Source organism: Gorilla gorilla, chromosome 3, assembly GCF_029281585.2.
Source record: "Gorilla gorilla gorilla isolate KB3781 chromosome 3, NHGRI_mGorGor1-v2.1_pri, whole genome shotgun sequence".
Taxonomy (NCBI): Eukaryota; Metazoa; Chordata; class Mammalia; order Primates; family Hominidae; genus Gorilla; species Gorilla gorilla.
Genome location: NC_073227.2, coordinates 108,806,319 through 108,834,004, shown reverse-complemented (window position 1 = coordinate 108,834,004; position 27,686 = coordinate 108,806,319). Strand labels below are relative to the sequence as shown.

The 27,686-nt window shown below is 39.8% G+C and overlaps 1 protein-coding gene and 1 pseudogene across 2 annotated transcripts in view; one reads left to right on the top strand and one right to left on the bottom strand.

Annotated features, from left to right (window-relative positions):
- Window positions 1-4,998: 4,998 nt before the first annotated feature.
- On the top strand, window positions 4,999-8,183 carry LOC101150077 (nuclear receptor coactivator 4-like; annotated as a pseudogene).
- Window positions 8,184-10,061: 1,878 nt separating this feature from the next.
- HERC5 (HECT and RLD domain containing E3 ubiquitin protein ligase 5) overlaps window positions 10,062-27,686 on the bottom strand; it is a 49,766-nt gene continuing 32,141 nt past the window's right edge. For both annotated transcript variants that reach the window (XM_019025377.4, XM_055384642.2), the window contains 8 exons: window positions 26,880-27,050; window positions 23,062-23,205; window positions 21,885-22,051; window positions 16,232-16,298; window positions 15,241-15,311; window positions 11,812-11,995; window positions 11,630-11,732; window positions 10,062-10,553 (listed from right to left, as the gene is read on the bottom strand). In XM_019025377.4, the coding sequence (XP_018880922.4) occupies window positions 10,348-10,553; window positions 11,630-11,732; window positions 11,812-11,995; window positions 15,241-15,311; window positions 16,232-16,298; window positions 21,885-22,051; window positions 23,062-23,205; window positions 26,880-27,050 (1,113 nt within the window). In that variant the 3' untranslated portion in view covers window positions 10,062-10,347. The remainder of the gene's footprint in view (window positions 10,554-11,629; window positions 11,733-11,811; window positions 11,996-15,240; window positions 15,312-16,231; window positions 16,299-21,884; window positions 22,052-23,061; window positions 23,206-26,879; window positions 27,051-27,686) is intronic.

The following is a 27,686-nucleotide window of genomic DNA, read 5'->3' as shown; positions in this document are numbered from 1 at the left end:
CGCCCGCCACCACGCCCGGCTAATTTTTTGTATTTTTTAGTAAAGATGGAGTTTCACCGTGTTAGCCAGGATGGTCTAGATCTCCTGACCTCGTGATCCACCCGCCTCGGCCTCCCAAAGTGCTGGGATTACAGGCGTGAGCCACCGCGCCCGGCCCAAAGAAGGGGATTTTAAGGAGGCCCCTCTGAACTTGAGACTGCATCTGTAAGACGAAAATTATGATACCTACTTCCAGACCAAGGGAGAGTTTTAAATTAGGTAGAAAATGTGAAACTATCTAGAAGAGCCAAGAGTCACAGTAGATCCTCCCTACTGTGTGTAGTGGTGGAGAAAGCCTGTCCACTATTCCAAGTTTTGTCCCTCTTAGTGAAATGCTCCATTTGGAAGCGATTGTTGTCTTCTGCATTTGCCACTAGATGGCACTTTTGGTTAACTCATGGGACCACTGGCAATTGATCCCTCAGAAGGAAGCAGAAAGACAAGTGCACTGCTGAAATGCAGAGCTAGGTAGCATCCAGCAGAATGCCATGACAGCCGACATGAATCCTGAAAAATGAATAGGAATAACCAAGACAGAGGAGGAGGCAGAATTGAAGCGAGGAGGTGAGGAACAGGGAGAGATAGTGGTGCAATGGGAAGAGGGTTCTAGGCAAAAGAAAAAGCATGTGTGAAAACACAGAAAAGAGACTGGGCCCATTCAAGAAACTGAAATAGAATCATGGGCTGCTTAATGATGTTTCCAGTAACAACAGACCACATATGCAACGGTAGTCCCATAAGATTATATTAGGAGCTAAAAATTCCTGTTGCCTAGTAGCATCATAGCTGTCATAATGTTGTAAAGCAATTGCTTTATTTTTAAAATAAATTTAGTTTAGCCTAAGAGTACAGTGTTTATAAAGTCTACAGTGGTGTAATGTCCTAAGCCTTCACATTCATTCACCACTTACTCACTGACTTAGAGCCACTTCCAGTCCTGCAAGCTCTATTCATGGTAAGTACCATTTTTTATCTTTTATATCATATTTTTACTGTACCTTTTCTATTTTTAGATATACAAATATTGACCATTGTGTTACAATTGCCTACAGTGTTCAGTACAGTACACATGCTGTACAGGTTTGTAGCATTGTGCAAACATCACAGAGTGTACTTACAAACACAGCGTGTAAGTATACTCTGTGATGGTTGCACAATAACAAAATCGCCCAAACAGTGAGAGATGAGGCTGGAGCTGTACACAGGGCACATCAAGAAGGATTTGGGAGCTGTAATAATAGTCAGTGTCAGTGAAATCGGAATTTATTGCCTGACTTTTAAATTGTTTGGATTTGTGCAGCTGATAAACACTATGGCTCTTTTTCCCATAAAAAAGGAAAAAGAAAAAAAAGCACGTGCAGCATTCCAGAGGGTTTGTATGTTACAGATCCCTGCTGTGGCAAGTGGTCATACTTACAGTACAGTAACCACTTGTCACATGTAGATATTGAGTACTAGAAATGTGACTAATGTGACTGAGAATCTTTTAAATTTATTGAATTTTTATTAAAGAGCCAATATAGGATGGCACAGTTCTAGACTGTTTTTCCCACTGCTGCCAATGAATGTGTTTACTTTTCAAAATTCTTCAAAGACAAAGCCTTATCTACAGAGGAGTCCAACTTATTGGATAGTGCAGATACAGATTTCCAGCTTCACAGGAAGCTCTGTTGGGCAGTGTTGGTCTAGATATAAGGAGAATGTTGAGAGGCTAATGAAGTGATGGGACAAGAGATTTTTTTTTTTTTTTTTTTGAGACTGAGTCTTGCTCTCTTGCCCAGGCTGGAGTGCAGTGGCACAATCTCAGCTCACTGCAACCTCCGCCTCTCGAGTTCAAGCAATTCTCCTGCCTCAGCCTCCCGAGTAGCTGGGATTACAGGCACCTGCCACCATACCCAGCTAATTATTGTATTTTTGGTAGAGACAGGGTTTCACCATGTTGGCCACGCTGGTCTCGAACTCCTGACTTCGGGTGACCCACCTGCCTCGACCTCCCAAAGTGCTGGGATTACAGGTGTGAGCCACTGCACCCAGCCAGTAGATGATGATCTTGAGCTTAGTGCACTGGCAGTAGTGGGGTTACAGAGATGTTAAAACTAAAATTATTAGAACTTGACTTGCATGTGGAATGTGGTAAGAGAGAGGGAGAAATGGAAGATAACTGTGGGCTTCTTCTTGAAGATATTGGTGGGATCACTCCAAGCTATGAAATATGGAGAAACATTTTTGGAATAAAAAATGACAACTTTCTCCTTGCAAATGTTGAGATTAAAGAGCCAAGGGGCATGCAGGTAGTGACATAGACTATATAGAAAAATGGCTATCGTGCTGGAATATATGAATTCCTTTAGGTCAGAGGTATAGCTCCAGGTATCACAGGTAGACCTCATCTATCAGCTTAAAGAGGAGACACGTTAGCCGCGGGCCCAGTAATAACTGAAGCCAGAGACTTGATCAGGAGTCCAGGGGTTGGGGGTGTAAGGATACAAAGGAAATGGAAAATAAGTCAAGAAAAGGAGAGCAACAGTCTCGTTTCAAGGAGAAAGTAGTCAACAGTTTCAAATGCAGTAGAAATGATTTAAGATGGAAATAACAAGTTTCTGTTGATTTTTACAATAAAAAAAGTCATCTGTGACTTTTACTGGAGCAGTCTGAGTGGGAGAAGTGGGGGACTGGAGGGCAGATCACAGTGTCATGGAGAGATTAAGGCAGGAATTTCCTAATTGTAGATTTTTAGGAAACAGAATAGGAACAAGGAAAAGGGGGATATATAATGAAGAGGAAAATTCTAAAATGTATTATCTTAATGGCAGAAATGTGGATATGGAAGAGCCTGTGGTGAAGCAATTGAAGATTAGAAGATACAGGAAAGCTGGCTGGGCATAGTGGCTCACGCCTGTAATCCCAGCACTTTGGGAGGCCAAGGTTGGTGGATCACCTGAGGCCAGGAGTTGAGACCACCTTGGGCAACATGGCCAAACACTGTCTCTACCAAAAATATAAAAATTAGCTGGGTGTGGTGTGCATGCCTGTAATTCCAGCTACTTGGGAGGCTGAGGCATGAGAATCGCTTGAACCCAGGAAGCAGAGGTTGTGGGGAGGCAGAGGTTGTGGTGAGCCAGCATCGCACTACTGCATTCCAGCCTGGGCAATAGAGTGAGGCTCTGTCTCAAAAAAAAAAAAAAGAAAACCAAAACAAAACAAAAAAACAAAGATATAGGAAAGCATGGAGAAATGATGGAGGTCTTGGAGGCGGAAAGGAATGCAATCAGACACCTCTCCTCAGAGACAGGGAGGGAGAAAGAAACAAAGGGTGATGGAAGTGGGTTTATAGATAGCTAACAAGTAGGAAATTCCAGGCCTGGCGCGGTGGCTCACCCCTGTAATCCCAGCACTTTGGGAGGCCAAGGTGGGTGGCTCACGAGGTCTGGAGATTGAGACCACCCTGGCTAACATGGTGAAACCCCATCTCTACTAAAAATAAAAAACATTAGCTGGGTGTGGTGGCACGTGCCTGTAGTCCCAGCTACTTGGGAGGCTGAGGCAGGAGAATCGCTTGAACCCAGGAGGCAGAGGTTGCAGTGAGCTGAGATCGCGCCACTGCATTCCAGCCTGGGCAACAGAGTGAGACTCCATCTAAAAAAAAAAAAAAAAAAAAGTAGGAAATTCCAGAGGTAGACCCCACTCTATCAAGTTAGGTCTAATGGGTGGACATCACACACCAGGTACAACTATTGCTCTTTCTTCTATAACAAACATAATTTAGCACACATTTAAAAATATATATTAAATAAGATAGATTTTATTTTATCCCATTTTCTCTCTGCTTGAGAATATAAATACCACTTCATAACAGAGGAAAACATTTACTCACTGGTGTTGAATTTGTATCTTGTCTTATTATTAATTTGTTTTATTGTGTTAGCAAATGAAAGACACTGTTCATTTTCTACCTATTGTGAGCTATCCTTCAAATACTTTCAGGTTGCATGTTTTATAGGTTGGCCTTGAATATCTTATTTTATTAATCATAATTGGACTCATGTACCCTCTTAACAGACCATTGTCTTTAACCAGTTTCAAAAACTTGTTCCTCTCTTGTTTCTCCTGTGCCGTAAGCATCTCTTACAAAACTATGAGCCAAGGTAACTCCTTAAAAAGTCATCCTTGTGACTTAGGGACGGAGGCCTTTCAACTCAAAGTTGCCCTAAATTCTGTCCCCAGGCAAACAGCTTGCCATCTTGGCACACACACACACACACACAAAATGAAATACCTGTTCATTTATGTTCTCAAAAAGTGTACAGTGGCAGATTTCCCAAGGCATATTAGAATTTTATAGTTGCTGCTTGTACTAGAAATGTTTCTTTAGAATAGCTCCTCAATTTGTTTCTCCATCGGATGCAATTCTAGGGGAACTGCCAATCATCTTAGCCTTTCCTGGCCATGGAATGGGTATGAGACTCAAGGCAGACAAATAAGAAAGATCATCTCTCTTTGGAATTTAAAAACAGCTTTATTGAGATATAAGAGGCATACAATAAATTACACACATTTAAAGTGTGTAATTCGACAAATTCTGGGATATGTATATACCCGCGAAACCATTCTCACCATTGAAATAATGAACATATCCATCATCCCCCAAAGCTTCCTTGTGCCATTCTGTAATCCTTCCCTCCTGTCCCTCCTCACCCCCATCCCATTTCCCAGGCAACCACTGATCTGCTTTCTGTCACTATACTTTAGCTTGCATTGTCTGGCATTTTATATAAATGAATCATACAGGATATAATCATCATTAACTTCCTTCACCCAGTATAATTATTTTGAGATTCCTGCATGTTGTTGTGTCAACAGTCCATTCCTTTTTATTGCTGAATATTATTCTATAGTATGGACAGACCACGATTTATTTATGTATTCACCTATTGATGGACATTTGAGTTGTTTTTCATTTCTGGCTATTATAAATAAAGCTGCTATGAACATTTGTATGTAATCCTTACATGGACATACGCTTTTATTTCTCTTGGGTAAATTCCTAAGAGTAGAATAGCAGGATCATATGGTAGATACTTCTTTTTAAGAAACTGCCTAACAGTTTTCCAAAGTGGTCAAACCATTTAAATTCCCACCAACAGTATATAAGAGTTCTAGTTCTTCCACATCCTTATCAACACTTGGTACGTCTATTTAATTTTAGCCATGGTAATAGGGGTGATGTGGTACCTTACTTGGGTTTTAATTTGCAGTTCCATAATGATACATGTTGTTAAGCTTATTTGCCATTGATATATCTTCTTGTGTCTGTTCAAATCTTTGCCCATTTTAAAATTGTGTCTTCATTATTGAATTTTGAGAGTTCTTTACATATCGTGGGTAGGATACAAGTCTGTCTTTGTCCATTTTGTGCTGCTATAACAGAATATCTGAGACTGTGTAATTTAAAGAACAGGAATTTATCTCACAGTCTGGTGGCTGGGAAGCCCAAGATCAAGACATCAGCAGATTTATTCTCTGGTTCAAGCTGGCACCCTTGTTGCTGTGTCTTCAGAGTGGGAGAATTGTGTTCCTCATGTGGCTGATTGATGCAAGACTCCTTACTTGGAGTCAGAGCAATAGTAGGTAATACTGTTCTATGTAAAGAATAAAGGAGGAAGCAAAAAGGTTCCAGTCAGTTGAAAAGATTCCCTTTAAAAAGACTCCTCAGGAGTTTTGTGTGGGGCTGTGTCTCTGTCCACCCAAAGTCCCCTGGATCACCCGGAGAGGGATTGGGAGCTGGAGCAGTGAGCAGAATGAATACCTCACATGACCAGAGTGGCTACTCCAGTAATAGAGAACCCCTTTTGAGATGTAGTAATGCATGGAAGGACTTGGAGCTTGCTATTGGTGGAGTTCCCTGGGCCAAACAGCAAATTAAAGATAACTTGTGAGAAGTCAAAGCTCAGATTCAGAGTTGTATAAGCTGTCACCTAGAATGCCTTACAAACTGTGAGGTGGCTGTATGAACAGGTAGACCTCAACTATCAGCTTAAAGAGGAGACACTTCAGCCACAGGCCCAGCAGCTCTACTGGTTATTGGGCCAGCTTGACGGTCTTATTCATTAACTGAAGTGCACCCAAAACAAAGATCTAGCCAAGTCTCTGTGTGCCTGGAGAGACTGGGCAGTTTGACCCTTAAGTTTGAATATTCAACCGTCCTGCTGTTTGAAGCAGACACAACTGCTCTGCATGACTATCACCACATTTGGGTTTCTCAAGACCATTCAAATTCCTAAACACTTCATGCCTCATGCTAGCTTATCGAATATCAGGCCCTGCCTGGAGAAGAGAGGCTATATCCTAATGCCAGAGCAGAAGTCAGCATCCAGCATCACAGATGTCCCTCTCAGGGAATGGCTCCTTGGAAGCAACCGTACCAGTGGTCTTCAGGAACAACCCCCCAGGACTGGCTCACCCAAAAGCAGACCTTGGAGAATAGACTTCTTCCAGAGCCTGCAGTTTCTTCAGTAATGTCTCAGGCAACCTAAAGGGCTTTGAAAACTTGCTCCTCAAGAGTCGGCAACAAGAAGTTCCTGAAAAACCAAGTTATCCAAAGTGACAGCCATTTTACTACCAGTTCTTTCTCCATTTAATTGAAAAGGTGGAAGATCTAGAGCTTTCTGATCAAGGTGAGTTGATCTATCTAGTGGCTGGTGACTCCCCAGGAATCCTATAAGTTGGAGAAGCCTGAGAATGGCAGTTATGAAACCAGTGAGAAGTTTAAATTCTTGTTCCATTCCTACAATGTGAATGATTGGCTTGTCAAAACCAACTCCTATATCAACTGTTGGGTCAACCAGCCCAATAGTGTAGAGATTTTGAAAAACCTGGGCAATGTGAAGTGCCTGAATGACTACTTGGAGGCCAAGAAACTATTTTCTACCCTCAGCATCGTTTCTGAGGATTGACTTGTCCAGAACCATCAGGACCCATATAAAGTAGAGGACATATGCACAGCAAATGAGCCCTGCAGAAGTTTTGCAGAGTGTATGATGAGAATTGAGAAGGAAGCTCTGTGTAAGTGGCTTCTAAAGAAAGATAGACAAAATAATGGGATGCCTGAGGAAACCAAACCTGAGCCTGAGAAGCATCAAGATTCCCTGAATATGTGGTCCTGTCCTTCAAGAAAAGAACAAGCTAAGGCATCAAAGGCAACGGCTCCTTCTAGAATTGCTGATTCAAGTCATAAACAACAGTCCCTTGTCAGAGTGGCTAATCCGGCCCCCATATAAGGAAGGAATTCCCAAGGAAGAGCCTAGTACTGAGGACAGGGCTGGCCAACAAAAGCTTAAAAGCCCCACAATCACTTCCTGGTGTCCCTTTAATACAGCTGACTGGATCCTGCCAGGAAAGAAGATGGGCACCCTCAGCCAGTGATCCTCTGGAGAAGACAAGTGGCTACTTCGGAAGAAGGGCCAGGAAGTATTACTTAATCCACCCCTACAGGAGGAACATAACTTCCCCCAAGACCATGATGGCTACCCTACATTTTGTGATCTCTTTGCCTGTATGAAGCTTAAAATCGAGAAAGAGAAGTGATTATATCAAACTCCTCTACAGATGTGAAGGAACAGACAAGAGTTCAGCAGCTTTTCTGCAGATTATTACACATCCATGAGCTAAGTGACTGTGGCTTGCCAAATCATTGTGTTTCTGGGTCCGACCAGTTAGCTTAGTCCCTTTCCTGCCTAAATTTGAACTAGTGAAGCACAATACATCATCGGATTATGAGTTACTATTTAAACAAAAAATGCTGAGGTGACTCAGTTCTTTCCTTTTTACAGAAGTATTAATTCACCCCACACTAGAAATGTAGCACCTTGGTGGAGTTTTTCACAAGCCTCCCACGCTCCTTAGATTGGGTTATTACTAAAAGTACATTAAAACACTGTAGTTTTAAAAAGAAGCATTTCTGTAATTGAAGTGTATTGTATTCTAAAGCTATAAACTTCCCTAACTTTTAATTGTTCTTTAGCTGCTTCTCTTGCTGTGTTTTCTATTAGAGGCTGAAATAATTTTTCTCTTCTATTAATATATATTTTGCACAAAAAATTAATCCTGCCAGTAGTGATTACCAAAACATGTACTAATAATCTTGGTAATTTTTGACACTAATTACCAAACATTTTAGCCTACATGTTAGTTTTACATCATTTTTCTTCTTCACTTGAAAGAAACTGAGCTACTGCAATTTTTTTCTTTATTCCTTTTTCTAAATCAAGCTCGTCCAACCCATGGCCCACAGGCCCCAGGATGGCTTTGAATGTAGCCCAACACAAATTTGTAAATTTTCTTAAAACATTATGAGATTTTTTTTTTAGCTCATCACCTATTATTAGCGTATTTTATGTGTGGCCCAAGACAATTCTTCTTCTTCCCATGTGGCCCAGGGAAGCCAAAAGATTGGACATCCCTGCTTTAAATGTTATTAGAGTATCCAGTATTTAGTATCCTTCTAAAAGTATCCCTCTTTTAGAAGGGCTCTGTATTAAGACCATTTTCAAGGTAGTTTTAGACTCTTTTCAAAATATTCTATAGATCTACCTAGGGTTTAAAAGAGCCCCAGTGCTAAGAGCAAATAGGTAAGACACATTAGAAATGTAGTGTAGTACTTGAACCACTCACTATCCTAGGGATTACTGGTGTATCCTCTGTAAATGGAAGCTGAACTTGACCCCTGGTGCTTTTAACTAGGGATAAAGTTGTCCTCTCACTGTAGGCACAGCATTTCTGTACCTCCAAAAGTACAATGCAGCAACATTTTAGTAAACAGGCTGCTTACAACACTTGTACCTTGGGGTGTTCATTGAAGCTTTATGAAAACCGATGTTTTCTCAGTATCTTTAAACTCATGTCCATGCTTTAAAAAGTCTCCAGGAGAGAAATGGGGTTTATAATGTTTTAAAATTCTCTAAGATATCTTCACCGCTTTCCAGACTTTGAAACTATGAAGTTTCTCAACTGCCTATGTTATTGGAAATACTTTTGGGAAAATGTCATGGTCCCACAATGTCATTGTCATACAGCTTTACTAAAGTTCTTTGAACCACAGCTGAAAAGAGCTTTGTATTATTCCTTAAGCCCCACCCAGATATCATTTAGAACTATTATAATAATAAAGATGACGGGTTAAAAAAACTTAAGGACGGCTGGACACGGTGGCTCACGCCTGTAAGCCCAGCACTTTGGGAGGCTAAGGCCGGCGCATGACCTGAGGTGGGAAGTTTGAGACCAGCCTGACCAACATGGAGAAACTGTCTCTACTAAAAATACAAAATTAGCTGGGCGTGGGGGCGCATGCCTGTAATCCCAGCTACTCGGGAGGCTGAGGTAGGAGAGTCACTTGAACCCAGGAGGTGGAGGTTGCGATGAGCCGAGACAGCACCATTGCACTCCAACCTGGGCAACAAGAGTGAAACTGTCTCAAAAAAAAAGAAAAAATTAAAAAAAAACCTAAGGAGTCTTTCCAGTATCTTCAGTTGCAGCTAACTTTGTAGTTTCTTTTTGGGGCCTAACACACTGTATTTTACATTATCAAAGTGTAATTTACATTTATCACTATGTTAATGAGTATGTACAACATTCTTTTGCTTGGATGCATTTTGTACCTAACTCCATTAAAAGCATAACAGCATTTAAATAAAAAAGCTTCCTCAGAAGCTTCTCCCAATAACTGTCACCACTGCCACCTGTCCCTACCTTGAAGAGAGGCTGGGAAATGTATGATTTTAAGACTGAGAACAATGCCACTCCTACCATGTAGGGAATCTGTACTGAAAGAAGGAGAGAACAGATATTGGGTAGATAATTACAAGTTTTTTAAAAAAAACTTCTAAGGTAAAGAGTATCCCTTCAGGTCAAGTCATGCAAACATTGTGTGAGAGACACAGCTTAATCTATATTATAATTGATATATCTTACATGCAATGATAGCAATTCCAAAAGAGCTGGTAAACACATTGAATAGTGAATAAGACTTTTATGTTAATTTTTCAGTTATTTTATTTTTGAAAAATATTTCCCAAAAGAGGTAAGGAATATGATGTAGGCATAGGGGTATCCAAGGGAGAGAATACAGTCACAGGTTCTAACCGGCCAGTAAACCCTCTTCTTCATCCCTCTTTCCTGCTTATCACTAGAGACAGAAATGAAAAACCATGGCTTCAGGCTGCTAAAAGCCTAAAACAAAACAAAGTAGAGAAACAACAACAACAACAACAACAATAACAACAACAAAATAAGGCTGTTGGACAAGCAAGCTGGTCAGCCAAATCCTCTGTTGTTGTTGATGGCTTCTTGAAGCGCTTCTTCAACTGTTTCCATTGTAGAATATTTAGGGAGGAAGAGGACACTGAAACATGTCAGTGCTCTTATAGGGTCTCTTTCATTCCAACTTTCAGGACAGCAAAATGTTATTTTCATATTATTTAAATCTTTCATTTGTAGTCTGTCAGTTCCTGTAAGAAATACTAAAAAGAAGAATAAAATTAGGCAATCTGTTTTACATGGAGACCAAAATCTCTTTACAGAGAAAAAAATCTATTTATTCACAAAACTTCATTGTGAGCCCATGTGCAGTGTCCTACATTTGACAGTGCATTGGGGATTGTATTCGAACAATGTCTGACACATAGTCACTGTCCTCAAGCAGCTTAAAGTCTGACTGGGAATATTAGATTCTTGTGAAGAAAAAGACACATAATAGCAAGAGAAAAGCTATAAGGTATAAGACAGCCCGAAGAGATGTCATGGAGTTAAGTGCCTCCTGAGTCAATGCTATGCTTGAGAATAAGGAGAGAGAGCCAGGCTGGGATGACTGAGGGGATTTCCAAGAGTTCAGAATTATGCCGGACCTTTAAGGATGGAAAGGTTTAGAAAGGCAACAAGGAGGTAGGTGAGGTTCAAGGCAGGAGAAGGAACTTCAGAGAAAGGCCTGGAGGTGGGAAGGTGCAAGGTGAGCTCAGGAGTGTTCAGACAATGGGATTATTTGGTTGGCACAAAAATTTCCTCTAGGAGTTAAGACTGGAAAGGTAGGTTGGGCTTCTATTAAGTCTGAATATCTTCTAACATACATGTTACCCACAAAAATAAAAATAGAAGATAAATATTTCTCAAAAGTAAGGAAATAGAAAATGAGAAAGTCATTAAGCTTAAAGATACAAATAAAATAGCTGTGTACAGTAATAGCAAATATAGTATTAATAATATAGGAACAGTAAAAATTAGCCAAATAAAATATTTTAGTTAATCCCAAAAAGGCTGAATAAGTGAATGATGACAGGGCTACAGAAAGAAGGCTTGATATTTAGCTTGGATGAAGAAACAAAAACTTTAAAAGCAATAAGAAGGGATGAAATCACAGGGGAAAAGATTGCTTATAGATATTAACATTTGTTTTTTGATGTTGGGACACAGAGGATGTTCAATTGGACTAGGCGTAGCTCTGACACTATGATTTGTTGCAAATGGTACTTATCATAAAGGAAATTTTTATCCCATTAAAAAGATATACGATTACAGATCTATTCCTTGATATAATACTTACCAAGGAATTTTTTCTTTTCTTCCAGAGTCAATTTGTGGAAAGCCTTCCAAAACATCACTATGGTGGGATGTGAACTGTTATATCCTGGTTCATAACATGCATTCTAGAGAAAATACAAAAAAAAGTTATTGAGGAAATAGGAAGGAAAACTGAATTTAATCAACTTAGACTTGATGATGTACCTTTTCAAATGTTTTCCAATCATAATCTGTATTTCCAACAATCACATCCTTCAGTTCTTCGGGGTGGAATAATTTGATAATGTCTTCGTCGCACATTTTATAAAATCCTCTCCGAAATTCTTCATAAACCGCCTTTACAGAGTCGTTGAAAATGTAATTGATATACTTAGAAACATAGTCTCTCCTTTAATAAAACAAAATGTTATTTCCACTTACTGCAATATCCTGAACAAAATGGTGAGGGGCTAAAAATAAAAGCTAGAATACCTAACAGTTTTTGAGTACCTACCATGTGCCATGGACTGTCATAGTTACTAGAGATTATCTAACGTAATTTTTTTTTTTTTTTTGAGACGGAGTCTCGCACTGTCACCTGGGCTGGAGTGCAGTGGTGCGATCTCAGCTTATTGCAACCTCCACCTCCTGGGTTCAAGAGATTCTCCTGCCTTAGCCTCCCAAGTAGCTGGGATTACACGTGCCTGCCACCACGCCCAGCTAATTTTTTTGTATTTTTAGTACAGACGGGGTTTTACCATGTTGGCCAGGCTGCTCTCAAACTCCTGACCTTGTGATTTGCCTGCCTCGGCCTCCCAAAGTGCTGGGATTACAGACGTTAGCCACCGCACCCGGCCCTAATGTAATTTTTATAATAACTCCATCATATGCTGCTTATAACATATATAACTTAAATGTGAAAACACAGATTAAAGTCAAAGAAGGGAAAAAGATACACTATGCAAACATCAACCAAAATGAATGTGGCGTAGCTATACTAAAATCAGACAAACAAGACAAGGATAGAAAAGTACATTTACTAATGACAACCGAGTCATATACCAGGAAGGTAAAACAATTCAAAAATCTGTTATGTGCTTAGTAATAACGAAACTTAAAGAAACACTCATATCCACATGTATAGTATAGATGCTAATATACCTCTCCTAGTAACTAACAGAAAAGCAGACAAAAAATTTTTAAGGACAGAGAAGATTCAAATACAATAAATGATCCAAGAAACCTATTTAGAATATTGCAACAAGATCTCTACATAGAAAACTACCTAACATTTTTTCAATGACAAAAGACGATTTAAACAAATGGAGATTCTGTATTCATGGATTAAAGCCTCATTATTTTAAGATGTCAATTTTTTCCAAAAATTGATCTATAGGTTCAGTATAATCAGTTTCAAAAATTGAAAAAATAAAACCTGATCCATACCTTGCATCTTACTAAAAAATCAATTAAAGTGGATCATAAATCTAAATGTGAGAAATAAAATGATAAGCTTCTAGAAGAAAATACAGGGGAATATATTCATAGCCCTAGGATAGGGAAGTATTCATAAAATAGAAAACAGAAAAACACTATGCATTAAGGAAAATATTGATAAAGTAGACTACATTACAATTACAAATTTTGTTTAATCAAAAGACACATTTAAAAAGTGAAAAGACAAGCCACAGTATGTAAGAAGATATCTGCAGTACATATAACCAACAAAAGACTTGCATCTAGAACTCTCATAAACTGACAAGAAAAAAAAAAGCAACAGAAAAATAGACTAAAGATGAGGAATAATTATTTCTGAAAAGAGGATATCCAAACAGCCAATAAGCATATAAAGTGCTTAACATTAGTAATCAGAGAAATGCAAATTAAAACTACAATGGAATACTACTATATATCCACCAGAATGGCAATTTAAAAAAGACTAGTAATACTATTAGAGTGGATATAGAGCAATTAGAACTGTCGTACCCTACTGATGAAAGTGTGCCTCCATTTTTTATGCTTGCTTACTAACAGCTTTCAAGTCCCACTCCTCCTCCTTTTTCCCCTTTCGCCTCCAAATCTGCACAACACAGGCTCACTCCCTGGGCACCCACTGATGGCTGCATGGCTTAAACTTCCCCACGCATGCTCTGGGTTGAATGAGAACCCTGACCCTGGCCCCATGGAACCACCATAAAAACTAAAGCCACCTGCCTCTCTCTTCACTTAAGCCAAACAGATCAGCTTGGATGCCTGTGCAGCTCTCCCCAAAAAGCCCCATTATGTACTAAACATTTTCATACTCTCTGGCTTACATATGGCATCATCCATATCAATATCCAAATGAATTTCAGGTAGGAGCACTGATTCTGCCTGCATGGAGCAAGGGGCAACCACAAGGCACCAAGCACTTCTCCCAGTTACATACCAACAGAAATGCCTGCACATAAACAAAACACATGTACAAGAATGTTCACAAGAGCATTATTCATAATAGTCCAAAACTTGAAATACACTATGTCGGTCAAAAATACTACAGATAGGCCGGGCGCAGCGGCTCACGCCTGTAATCCCAGCACTTTGGGAGGCCAAGGTGGGTGGATCATGAGGTCAGGAGATGGAGACCATCCTGGCTAACACGGTGAAACCCCATCTCTACTAAAAATACAAAAAATTAGTTGGGCGTGGTGGCGGGCGCCTGTAGTCCCAGCTACTCGGGAGGCTGAGGCAGGAGAATCGCTGGAACCCGGGAGGTGGAGGTTGCAGTGAGCCAAGATTGCGCCACTGCACTCCAGCCTGGGTGACAGAGCGAGGCGCCATCTCAAAAGAAAAAAAAAATTCTACAGATAAATAAACTGTGATGTATTCATATAATACACAACTATATAGCTGGAAATGTTATATTTCTTGATCTGGCAGTAATTACATACGCATGTTTGCTTCGTGAAATTCACTAAACTGTACATTTATGACTTGTGCAATTTTCTGTTATATAGGTTATACTTCAATACAAAGTTAAAAAAAAAAGATTAAGAAATCGTGGAAAAAGATGTGACGTAGGCCAGCATGCTTCCTAGAGATCTCTTTGCCACTCTGACCAACTATCAAGGGAAGGTTCTATAATTCCAAACTCCATGGCTTTAAATGGCATTCCATTAGATGTTGGGAAGTCAAAATATCACAGTAACCTTTTCAACAAATACTTACTATGTGCCTGCAATGTATCAGGCACCACTGTAGACTACTCTAGGTACTGAATATACAGTGGTGAAGAATACATACCAAGTCCCTGCCGCATTCACTATCATTGGAGAAACAATGAGAAATAAATAAGCAAATAAACCCTAAAGGTAGGTAATGTGTGATATGAAAAGAAAAAGCAGAACGAGTGGATAAAGAGGGACAGATGTTGGTGTTGTAATTTTGGACAGGAGGAAATAGAAAGGTCTCTCTGAGAAAGCCATTTCCATTCCTTACCACAATATAAACTCCATGATATATATGTCAAAACACATACAACACACACCAACTTCTCTGCCTTAGTGAAAAATGATTAATGAGAATGAAAAATTAAAGAGCTAAAAGGAATTTTTAGAGCTCAGTAAAATAAAAATAGTACATATACAAACCAACCATTTCATTTTTTGTACCTACTTGTTAGTCTGGTTGACAGTTATGCTACTTCCATTAGGAATTAAGTTTGTGTCGTTTCTGTCCCAGTGCACCTGTAACCGCAAATGAACTCAGATAATATCTCCAACATAATTCTGAACAATCTATCATCAATAAAAACACTTTGGAGCATACTTTCTAAAAAGAATGTGTTAAAATATACATTTTTGTCATAAAAGCTAGCAAGGAATGTACAAACAAAAAATTACACCCTATCATACTGAATAAAAATAAATTTTTTCAAAGCTTGAATTCTCTTATTTTAACTGATCAAATTAAACAAATTAATTGGAAAATTGCTACATCTCAGTATTCACTTCATACAGCATAGACCCAGTATGGTAGATTTACAAAAATGGCCATGAATTCTTCCCATCCTAGTTCTCCTGCCCCTTTGCCTAGTGGCTTTGCAACACTTGCAATCAAGGGGAGAGGCTATCTCTTCAGCCACTGAATCTCGGCATGGCCATGTGAAGTACTTTATTTAGCCAATGGGATCTGACAGAAGCAGAAGCATGTGTGGTGGGGCTTGCTATCGCTTCCTCTCTGTAACCCTAAGGCCACCATGTGAAGAATAAAGACTGCAGTCTTGCTTCAAAAGCCTCAGCTAGCCTATTGGAGAATGAAAGACCACAGGGAACAGAGACAAGCTGTTCCAGCTGATACCCTATAACCCAACCAGCCTGCCAGTGACTGGGCATGTGAGTGACACCACTGTAGACCATCCAGCCTAGCCAAGTCGGCCCAGTTCAGAAACCCACAAAATTCTATTTGTTCTTTTAGGGCACTAGGTTTTAGGGTTGGCTGTTACATAGTAAAATCTAACTGATGCACCTAGATCATGATGAAGAACAATACCTTTTTCACTAATTTATTCAGGTTTTTTTTAAGTAAAAGTTGACATGTTTAGTTAAATATGTAAAGGGTTAATCAGATTAAAACTAATCTGTTATCTGCTTTTATTGTTACTCACATTAAAATGGATGTAAAATACTTCCTCAAAGTTATCACCTTCATCATCCAGAAGTGTTTGCAAATTCCTAAGGAAAAAATAATCTTGCTTTTAAAAAGGTAATAACCATGATCACTAGACACAGCATCTAAAATAAATGTCAAGTGTATAGCTATTCTGAAGGTATGAGGTCAGGTATAGTTCACAGCACCTCTTTCTCTGCCTACTGATAGTCTAAACAGGGCCAGACCTCAACTAAACATGTCAAATTTAAGAAGCTTGTCTGCAATTCTGCAGGCTGCCTGCCTGCTTGACAGCTCTCGTTCCTTTACCCTAAATTCCCTACCTAATGATTGTAGGTTTCTATTTAGAAAAGGATTCTAACGTTCACTGATAGTGAATTCATTCAAACTGGCGTTACCTTTATTGAAGCTTTTGAACTTTACTTACAGAATAGGTCTCATATTAAATTTCAGGTATCAGTAACTCTGAGGTGGGTCAAAGGACCTTCTCTGCACCTCTTGTCCCAATATCATCAAGCTTAAGAAACACCTGAAATTAGACTACCTTAATAATTTCAGGGCATTTGTGAGAATAGAGGTCACATCAAAATGGACAGTAACCAATTTTTAAATTATTTCCATCCTATCATCCTATGATGCTTTATACATGCTTTTGAAATAACACGTCTCATTGTATTTGCTCATTCACTCAAATATTTATTCAACAAACATTTAAGTAACCCCTACTATAGCAGACATAGGGGATGTAAAGTTGAGACTAAGATATTACTGCCAATACTCTGGGACTTGAAGGTGAGGTATGCTGATGGGAGTCTCACCTACAATACAGTGAGGTATGTGCAGCCAGAGAACTACGGAAATCACACAGGTATAGGCTTAAAAGAGCACAGTTAAATTTTTCTGAAGGGATACATGACATAGGGAAAGGCCTCTGGGATAAGGTGGAATCTGAACTGATTTTTTTTCCCCACTGGGTTTTTAAATTACTGTATTGTGAAGTAACAGACCATGTTTTATTCATTGTGGGTTGTTTTTGTTTTTGTGGGGAAGGAGGTGAACTGTTCTCCAGCTGTGATCCTGTGAAATCGAACAAGTTACCTGCTTCTAAAATACAATGGTAGGCCAGGTACAGTGGCTCACGCTTGTAATCCCAGCAATTTGGGAGGCCGAGGCAGGTGGATCACTTGAGGTCAAGAGTTTGAGACCAGCCTGGCCAACATGACAAAACCTCATCTTTACTAAAAATACAAAAATTAGCCAGGCATGGTGGCATGTGCCAGTAATTCCAGTTACTCAGGAGGCTGAGGGACGAGAATCGCTTGAACCTGGGAGGTGGAGGTTGCAGTGAGCCCAGATTGCACCACTGCACTCCAGCCTGGGCCACAGAGTGAGACTCTGTCTCAAAATAAATAAATTAAATAAAATACAACAGTGGAACAGGCATAGGATAGACATTCCCATTTCAAAAGGGAATAATAGAAATAAGAAAGGGGTAATAGGTCCCAACTAAGTCCAAAACTCAAAATGAATGCAACATTAAATCTTAAGGCTTGAGAATAATCTTTGACTCAACGCCCCACTTTCAGGACACACTGGGTTTGGGGTTGGGCTCCTAAGTTTCCAGGCAGCCCTACACCCATGACTTTGCTGGGCAAAGCCCACCCCTAGAGGCTCTCACACATTAGTGTTGGGTGCTTTTGATTCTCCCTCAGGCTGGAACTGCACACTGGTGGCTCTTCTGGGGTCTCTAGAGCAGCCTCACTCCCATGACTCCACTAGGCATTGCCTTAGTGGGGGCTCTCTGCAGTTGCCTCAACCCTGTGCCAGTTCTCTGCCTGGACCCCATGGCTCTGTGGAGTATCCTTTGATATCTAGGTGAGAGAAGCCAAGGCCCCACAGCTTGTGCACTCTGTGCCAGCAGAGATGGCACAGCCACTGTGACCACACCACACCTGGGGCCACTGGAGTCACACCTGGGTCAGCTGAGGAGCACTGTGCCAGAATGCAATGAGTAGGGACTTGAGGCAGCGCTGGACGTCAAATGTCCAGGTCCTGTGGGCAGATAAAACCACTCTTGATATAGTTCTGTCCTCCAGGCCTTGGCACTCAGGGCCTATGATGGGAGTGACAGCCCCCAATTATCTCTGAAATGCCTTTGGGGTCATTCTTCCATTGTCGTGATGAATAGCACCAGGCTTCCACCCATCCACACTAACCTCTTTATTAATAAAAAGAGTCACCTGGCCATACCCTTGGTGCTCTCTTCCAAACACGTTTGCATTCTTTACAACATGGCCAGCCTGAGAATTTCCAAATCTTTAAGTTTGGCTTTTTTTCTAATGATAAATTCCACTTTAAATAATTCTCCCTGCTTGCATTTTGGTATAAGCAGTCAAGAAAAGCCATATTGTTCCTTTACCACTTTGCTTAGAGATTGCTTCTGCCAAATATCCTATTTCATTGTTAAGAATCTGACTTTCCACAAAACACTAGGATACAACAGAATTCAGCCACATTCTTTGCCACTTTATGTAGCAACAAGGAGCACCTCTCCTCCAATTTCCAATGTGTTCCTCACTTCCATCTGAGACCTCATCAGAATTGCCTTTATTGTCTACGTTTCTACTAACATTCTGATCACGACCACTTAGGTAATCTCTAAGAAGACCAAGGCTTTCTCTAGAGGTCTCCTCTTCTTCTGAGCCCTTGCCAGAACTGCTCTATAGGGCAATACATGATTTTTCTAGCATGTGCCTCAAAACTCTTCCACTACTTACTAACTACCTAGTTCCAAAGTTGCTTCCAACACCACACTTCTTGGTAGCAATTTCCCTTAGTCTATTTACGCTGCCATAACAAAATACCTTAGACTGGGTAATCTATAAATAGAAATTTATTGCTCATGGTTCTGGAGGCTTGGAAGCACAAGATCAAAGTGCCAGCAGATTCGGTGTCTGAATCTAAAGGGAATAGGTGACGACCCATTCCTTTTCAATGGTGTCCTCTCATGGTGGAAGGGGCGAACAGGCTCCCTTGGACCTCTTTCATAGGGGAATGAATTCCACTCATGAGGGCTCCACACTGGGGATGAGGCTTCAAAATATGAATTTTGTGGGGGACACATTCAGACCCTGACAGCACCTTCCCTTTTGCATTTTTCTAACACCCTCTTGATGAACAGAGAAGTTCTTTAATCTTATTGCAGTTAAATGTATTAAATCTTTTCTTTACTGTTGGTACATTGCATGTCTTGTTTAAGAAATCTCAAAGGTGAGAAAGATCATTCTCCTGTATTTTCATGATTTTTGCATTTAATATCTAAATCCTTCATCCACATGGAGGTGATTATCATGTATGGCATAAGACAAAGATCTACTTTCATTTTTTTTCCCCAGATAGATATCATTTTTTTCCAGTTCCATTTATTGAGTAGTACTGCTATTCCCCTTGATCAAATATGTCACCTCTAATAAAGTTCCACATAGGCATGGGTCCATTTCTGAGCCCTATCTTCTGTTCTATTGGAAAACCTGCACCAATAACATACATCATACTGTCCTGACTAACACAGCTTTCTAATCATTCTTGATAGCTGACAGACCAAGTTCTCCATCCTTATTTGCCTTAAGAATTATTTCTGGCTATTCTTGACCCTTTGTTCATCCATATAAATTTTAGAACCAGGTTGTCAAGTTTAATAAAAAGCCTCCTGGGATTAAAATTGAGTTTTACTGAACACAGAGATCACTGGTTCTCAAAATGTGAGCCAGACCAGCAATTCTTGGGAATCCTTGGGCCTTTACAGAGTTCATGAGGTCAAAACTATTTTCATAACATTATTAAGATGTTATTTGCCTCTTTTCACATTCTGCTGTGAGTAAACAGAAGAGTTTTCATGAGGCTATATGATATTGTGGAATGCTCTGATAGCTAACAGATATTTGTGTATTCCTGTGTTTAAAATATTTAATTTCTAATCCCGTAAATATTGACAGATGTAACCAACCTAACTAAAAGCGCTTTGGAGTCCTCAATATTTTTAAGAGAATCTTAAGACCTAAGTTTGAGAAACAATGATACAAATTTAAAGATCTTTTAGTTCATGTACATTGTTAATTATCAGTCTTTTGAGGCATAATTATTATTTAGGTTATCTTCGATGTTTCCAGTAAAATAATAATGACAAATTTATCTCCTTCTTTCTAAATCTTGTGCTTTTGATTTTTTTTTCCTTATCTTATTAGTACAGTTAGTATAAACAATTAATAGACTCTGGAGCCAGACTGTGTTCAGATCATCGTTCTGCCATTATGGGGCCTTGAGCAAGTTACCTAATCTTTCTGTGTTTTAGTTTCTGAATCTGTAAAAAAGGGATGATAATAATACTAGAATCATATTACTGTTCTTATTCTTTTTTTTAATTGAGACAGGGTCTTCTACTGTCGCCCAGGCTGGAGTGCAGTGGTATGATCACGGCTCACTGCAGCTTCGACCTCCTGAGCTCAATCTATCCACCTGCATCAGCCTTCTGAGGTGTGCCTCCTGGCATGTGCCACCATGCCCAGCTAATTTTTGTTGTTTTTGTTTGTTTGTTTTTGTAGAGAAGAGGTCTCGCCGTGTTGGTCAGGCAGGTCTCAAACTCCTGGGCTCAAGCAAGCCACTTGCCTCAGCCTCCCCACAGTGCTGGGATTACAGGGATGAGCCATCATGCCTGGCCTGTTCTTACTCTTTAAAAATAAAAATCTCTGTAGTATTCCATTTGCATAAGTATATCAAAAATATATCATTCCCTTAGTGAAGGACACTTAGGGAGTCTTTATATTATAAACTATAAATACAGTATATATTACTATACACTGATCCTTGCATGGTTGTGTATTTCTGAAAGTTAAATGTCTAGAAGTAGAATTGTTGAGTTGAAAAGGCAAATATGTTTTGATTTTGCTAAGTCCTGCCACACTGTTCTCTGAAAAGGAGTACCAATTTATATTTCCACAAATAATACCTGAAATTAAAATGAAAGTTTTCAAGCCCTTGCTAATACTATATAGCATCAACACTTCAAACCACTGTCAACTTGAAGTATAAATTAGCCTCTCACGTTAATATGCATTCTATGAGCACTGGTGAGATTGAAGACATTTTTATTTAGGAAGCATTTCTATTGCTTCTTTGCCAGGTTGCCTTCTTGGATACTTTGTGAATATTTCTTATGGATGTGTAGGAATGCTTTACACAGCTGGGATATTAAAACCCTTTTACTGTTGCCATTTTTTGGTGAGGTGGTGGCTTGTCTTTTAACTTAGAAATAAGTTTCCATTTTAAAGGTGATGACATGAAACAACATTTAACATAAATATCACTAGCAGATTTTGCACCAAGGTGTAACCTGTGCTCTGTGCATGACTGTTCCTACACAGAAAAAGTTGAAAGATTAATGCAAACATTGAAGACTAGTTATGGGAATAATCAACACTTCCTAATTTTAGAAAACGAAATTATCATCCAACAATTCTTGTCAAAGTTAAAACTGGTCTAAAGTACCTAAAATGCTGCTGTTGAACATGGAAATATTATGAAGCGCGTGTACTTAAATATTTGCCTAAATATATGTTAGAAAGGGTCCTTTCTCAGGAACTATGTTTACTTACTTTCCCAAAACAGGACTGAGTTCTTTCAAGTCTTCCAATGATGGCATTTGGTCCAAAAGTTTCTTAAACAGTGCCAGTGGGAAAGGGAGGTTGGCAACATTGCAATTGAACAGGGAAAGTCCACATAGAACCCCAAAAAAGAAGTATCTTTTCTTCTCAAATTTAGGCTGAAAAGCGAAAAAAAAATCTTAAAGTATTATGAGTTTTTACCAGTACAATGAAATATTTATATTAAATAAATCTTTGTTTCTCTTTCATAAAATCAAATCTCAAATTGAAAAATTTAAAGCCTGAGATAAGAATGTTTAGGGTTTATATTAGGTTGGTGCAAAAGTAATTGCAGGTTTTGCCATTAAAAGTAAAGGCAAAACCTGCAATTACTTTTGCACCAACCTAATATTTGGTCATTAAGTCAATTTAAATCCCTGCCACTCTCATGCTTGTAATCCCAGAACTTTGGGAGGTCAAGATGGACAGATAACCTGAGGTCAGGAGTTTGAGACCAGCCTGGCCTAACTGGTGAAACCCCATCTCTACAAAAAATACAAAAACTACCCAGGTGTGTTGGCGGGAGCCTGTAATCCCAGTTATTGTAATCCCGCCAGGCTGAGGCGGGAGAATGACTTGAGCCTGGGAGGCGGAGGTTGCAGTGAGTTAAGATCATGGCACTGCACTCCAGCCTGGGTGACAGAGTGAGATTCTGTCTCAAAAATAAAGCAAAACAAAACAAACAAACAAATAAAAAACCAAATAAATCCCTGCCACAGTTTTGGTTCCTAAAAGCATACCAGCAATAAAAATACATTAGGTTCAGTAATCCTTATAAACTAGTTTTCACAATTTCTTTCCACAGCCTTTGTCTTCAAATTCATTAGGAAAACAGAACTGACACAAAGAATGAGTACCTAAAAAAGAGAGGGTTCCTTTTTAATCCATGCATTATATAAATGATCAAAAAAATATATTGCTTGAGTTCGATGTGAACAGACATGGGAACCCAGGAAAAGGAAACTCCATTTTAAAGAAAATAATCACCTTATTAGAATTATACATTATCTCCACAATTATATCAATACTCCTCTCCTAACATGAAATAGTCTAGACAAACTAATTTTCTATGGTATATGGTGTACTTTTTCTGTCGCAAAATACCTTAAGCAAAGAAGAGGGAACTTACCTTGACAGGAAACCACATGCAGGAAGCCCCTTCAGGATACATGAACATCCCATATTCCGGCTGGATCATCTCTGCAAACAGACAGTAGAAGAACTCTTTCTTGACTCCTCCGAGGTCATACCCAATTTCTCCACTAAATGAAACCTGAGGAAACAGAGCAAATAATACATCACTTCCAGGGCTCTATATTGCTATATATGAAGTCTCATTTAATAATAGTAAATAGCTAACATTAATTGTGGACCCAAGTATTTGGAAGGCATTGAGGTAAGTATCCTACTTATATTATCATATTTAATCTCTACATTAATTCTATGAGATAATGAGGCCTTGAGAATTTAAGTAACTTTTCTAAGTTTATACAATAGTCAGGTGGTGCAGCCTAGTTTTTTTGTTTTGTTTCGTTTTTTGAGATGGAGTCTCACTCTGTTGTCTAGGCTGGAGTGCAGTGGTCTGATCTCGGCTCACTGCAACCTCCGCCTCCTGGGTTTAAGCGATTCTCCTGCCTCAGCCCCCAGAGTAGCTGGGATTACAGATATGCACCACCACGCCTGGCTAATTTTTTTGTATTTTAAGTAGAGATGGGGTTTCACTGGGTTGGCCAGGCTGCTCTTGAACTCCTGACCTCAAGTGATCCACCCACCTCGGCCTCCCAAAGCGCTGAGATTACAGCCATGAGCCACCACACCCGGCCTACAGCCTAAATTTAATCCTATGTCAGTCAAACCCCAGAGCCTAAAGTTTTTACCACTTTAGGTAAAAGTTTTACCTAAATTGACCTCAACTGGCATCACTATTATAGTCATCAGATCCAAGTATAATAAAAATAAACAGAAAGAACTCATAAAAATTGGCCGGGCGTGGTGGCTCACACCTGTAATGCCAGCACTTTGGGAGGCCGAGGTGGGCGGATCACGTGAGGTCAGGAGTTCGTGACCAGTCTGGCCAACATGGTGAAACCCCGTCTCTACTAAAAATACAAAAATTAGCTGGGTGTGGTGATGCATACCTGTAATCCCAGCTACTCAGGAGGCTGAGGCAGGAGACTCACTTGAACCCGGGAGATGAAGGTTGCCATGAGCCAAGGTCGCACCACTGCTCTCCAGCCTGGGCAACAGAGTGAGACTCTGTCTCAAAAATAAATAAATAAATAATAAAAATCAGGATATTCAAAAAACCAGAGCACACATAAGGTGTTTGCTGAAGTGGCTGTTTGCTCCCCGAGGAGGCTGCACCCCTACTGCTGACACCAATCCCTCCCAAGAGGATGCTATCATAACCCATCTTTGCTCCTTCAGTCACCCCTCCATTCCTGCCTTTTCCTGGAATCCTTCACTTCCATTCACAAACATGTTAAGGTCCCCCTTAACCTTAAAAGGAAAAAAAAAATCCCAACACATTGTCTCCAATACAAACACGGGCTCCTTCTACTCTTGCCAAACTTCAGAGATATACGCCAACTTCCAAACCCACTTCTCCACTTAAATGGGTCTCTCCAAGAAGAACAAGAACTGTAAATCCCCAAGCTCCAAGGACTTTTTCTCATATCTCATCTCCTTGATTTCGTTAACTCATTTTCCACTTCTGATCATGTCCTTTTTCTTGACACAATCTTCTCCCTTGCTTTCTCCTATGAAGCACTCTTCACGGTTTTATTTCTCTCTTCTTTTTCCTGCTGGCTTAATTTCTAGAAACAGAATTGCAGACAGTTCTATCCTAACACTTCTGTCCTCTCTCTCTGTTCTTTCCCTGGATGCTCATTTTCTCCTTAAACTTTGTTTACCACCCATACGTATTTAACCTTCAGATTCAGTGCATTTTCTCTCCTGATTGACAGTCATTTCCAACAGCCTGTTCAACATTTCTACCCAGATGTTATACTAGCATTCCCAGAAATCTCCTCTTAACAGTTTATTTATTTAGATGCTGCCTCTGCCATTCCTCTTGGTGAAATAGTGAAATATTAAAAATCTTTGTAGCAAGACCAGGTGTCAAACCCTTCCCCTTCTTCTTACTAAGGACAAGCTGCCCGACCTCATAAAACCTCAGTTTTCCCACAAGATTATCAGAAAGATTACAGGGGTCATACATGTAAAATGCCTCACACAGAGCCTGCAAATGGTAAATGCTGAGTGTTACCTGAATTTAAAAACTGAATGAACAATACATAAAAGTGGAACTCAAATAATCGAGAGGACTGACTGGCAAAGCATAGAATCACATAACGAGTTCATTAGAGTTATACAATTATCTGTGTGTAAAAATACATGGAAATGCCAACTCTAACTGCAATATATATATTTTTTTCCTTCAGACAGAATCTTGCTCTGTCGCCCAGGCTAGAGTGCAGTGGGGCAATCTTGGCTCACTGCAACCTCCACCTCCTGGGTTCAAGCGATTCTCATTGCCTCAGCCTCCCAAGCAGCTGGGATTACAGGCGCCTGCCACCACACCCAACTAATTTTTGTATTTTTAGTAGAGATGGGGTTTCACCATGCTGGTCAGGTTGGTTTCCAACTCCTGATCTCAGGTGATCTGCCCACCTCGGTCTCCTAAAGTGCTAGGATTACAGGCATGAGCCACTGTGTCTGGGTGCAATATGCTTTTAAATCGGTATCTTGAGACTTAGTAAAGTCAATCTTTCTTTAATCTGAGTAGGAGAAGTGATAAACTAGGTTCCCCAATCAAAAATACTCCATTTACTAAATATTATCAGGCCAATCTTTATCCGTCTTCATTAAGCAGAAAGTCTAGTGCTTAATGGCCGGGCCCAAATCCTCTGATGCTTATCAGTTGGGTTACTCTTGGATAAGTTACCTAATAGTTCTGTACCTCAGTTTCCCCATCTGTAAAATGAGGGAAAAACAGAATCTGCCACATAGTGTTGTTGAAAGGGTTAAAAAATTAGGTATAAGGCACTTAAAACAGTTCTTGCCACAAGGACAGCACTCAAAAGATCTACTGGTCATTATGATTCAGTATCAAATATTTACTAATAAGACAAATTATATGGTAATTAAACAAAAAATCAGTTAAAGATCTTCCGAACATGGTCAAATCTACAATTATACCCCAAAATAACTGTAGGATTTAAAGAGAAAATTCTCTTTTCTACAAAGCAATTTAGGTTATTATTTTTGTTTTTTTTGAGACAGAGTATCGCTCCGTCACCCAGGCCGGAGTGCAGTGGCATGATCTCGGCTCACTGCAACCTCTGCTTCCTGGGTTCAAGTGATTCTCATGTTTCACCCTCCAGAGTAGCTGGGATTACAGGCGCCCACCACCACACATGGTTCATTTTTGTATTTTTAGTAGACAGGGTTTCACCATGTTGACCAGGCTGGTCTCGAACTCCTGACCTCAGGTGATCCATCTGCTTCAGCATCCCAAAGCGCCAGGATTACAGGTGTGAGTCACCATGCCTGTCCCAATTTAGGTTATTGCATAAGAACAAAAACAACCCCTTAATTCTCCTCTATGCTAACCATCTCACTGAAACCCTTCAAGGGTGGTGCTAGCCAGGCTAGGCCAGACCTCAGAAGGGACTGGACCTCTTAGGGCCAACACTGAACTATCTACCTGAGCAGGGTGTGGGGAGAACAACCACTTTGCCTGCTGCTCCTTAGCCCAAACATACTGAGTGAGTGCCCACAGCTATCACCCAAAACTCAAAGGCAACTAAGGAATCAGAGGAACCCTAAAATAAACAACCTCTGTGGCAAAGGAAGATAACTTCCTCTCTATGAAACCCTTTGCTACATTCTTTTATGTTTTTCTTTTCTCAGCAGCAAAAACATTAAGTGAGAATTATATCTTACCCATAACTCTTTCCTCAGGTCTTCATTCTCAAATTGACTTAGCTGATTCAAAACATCCTCAATCAAGTGATTCCTTCTGACTGTTAGATCAAACGTGGGCCTCAAAGCGAATTCAGACTCTCTTTCTTCCTCAATTGCTGCCGACCTAAGATAAGCTTTATGTTTTTTACCCTACGAAAACAGAAACAGAAATATTATACTTCATTTTACCATTGGCCCTCTCTAAGTAAAAATTTGGAAAGCAGAATAAACTGGTTCTGCTTATAAGTGCAGGTCACATTTATGAAAAGAACCTTATATGCACCACTGAAGATAAATGATAACATCAGTATTTAGTCTCAGTGAGCAGAGGAAACAAGGGACCTGAAGAATCAAAGCCTTTGTGGAGCCAACCTGGATGAGCAAGTAAGTTACCAACTGCAGGTTTTAAAGGACCACTTTCTCCTATACACACAATTATTAATGCTTAAGATACCAAAGCTACTTATTAACAGGCTAAGAGATGTATTGGTATCCACTGAAACAGCGCACTGCAACATGATGCTCTCTCATTCCGAAGAGAAGTTCAGATGTTTAGAAAGCAAACAGGCTGCAGGAAAAAAAATCCAGGTTATGAGAGATGTCACCAAAGAGCCTACTCCAGGAAAAAAAAAACCAAGACAAGAGATTTTAAGGGAGAATTTACCTAAGAAGTTAACTGAAGAGAGACAAGCAGGGAGAGAGAGTGGGAGAGACAGACAGACAGACAGAATGTCCATTCTGAAACCAAATGGCAATTTTAGGTCATTAAAGTCTATGGTTCAGGGC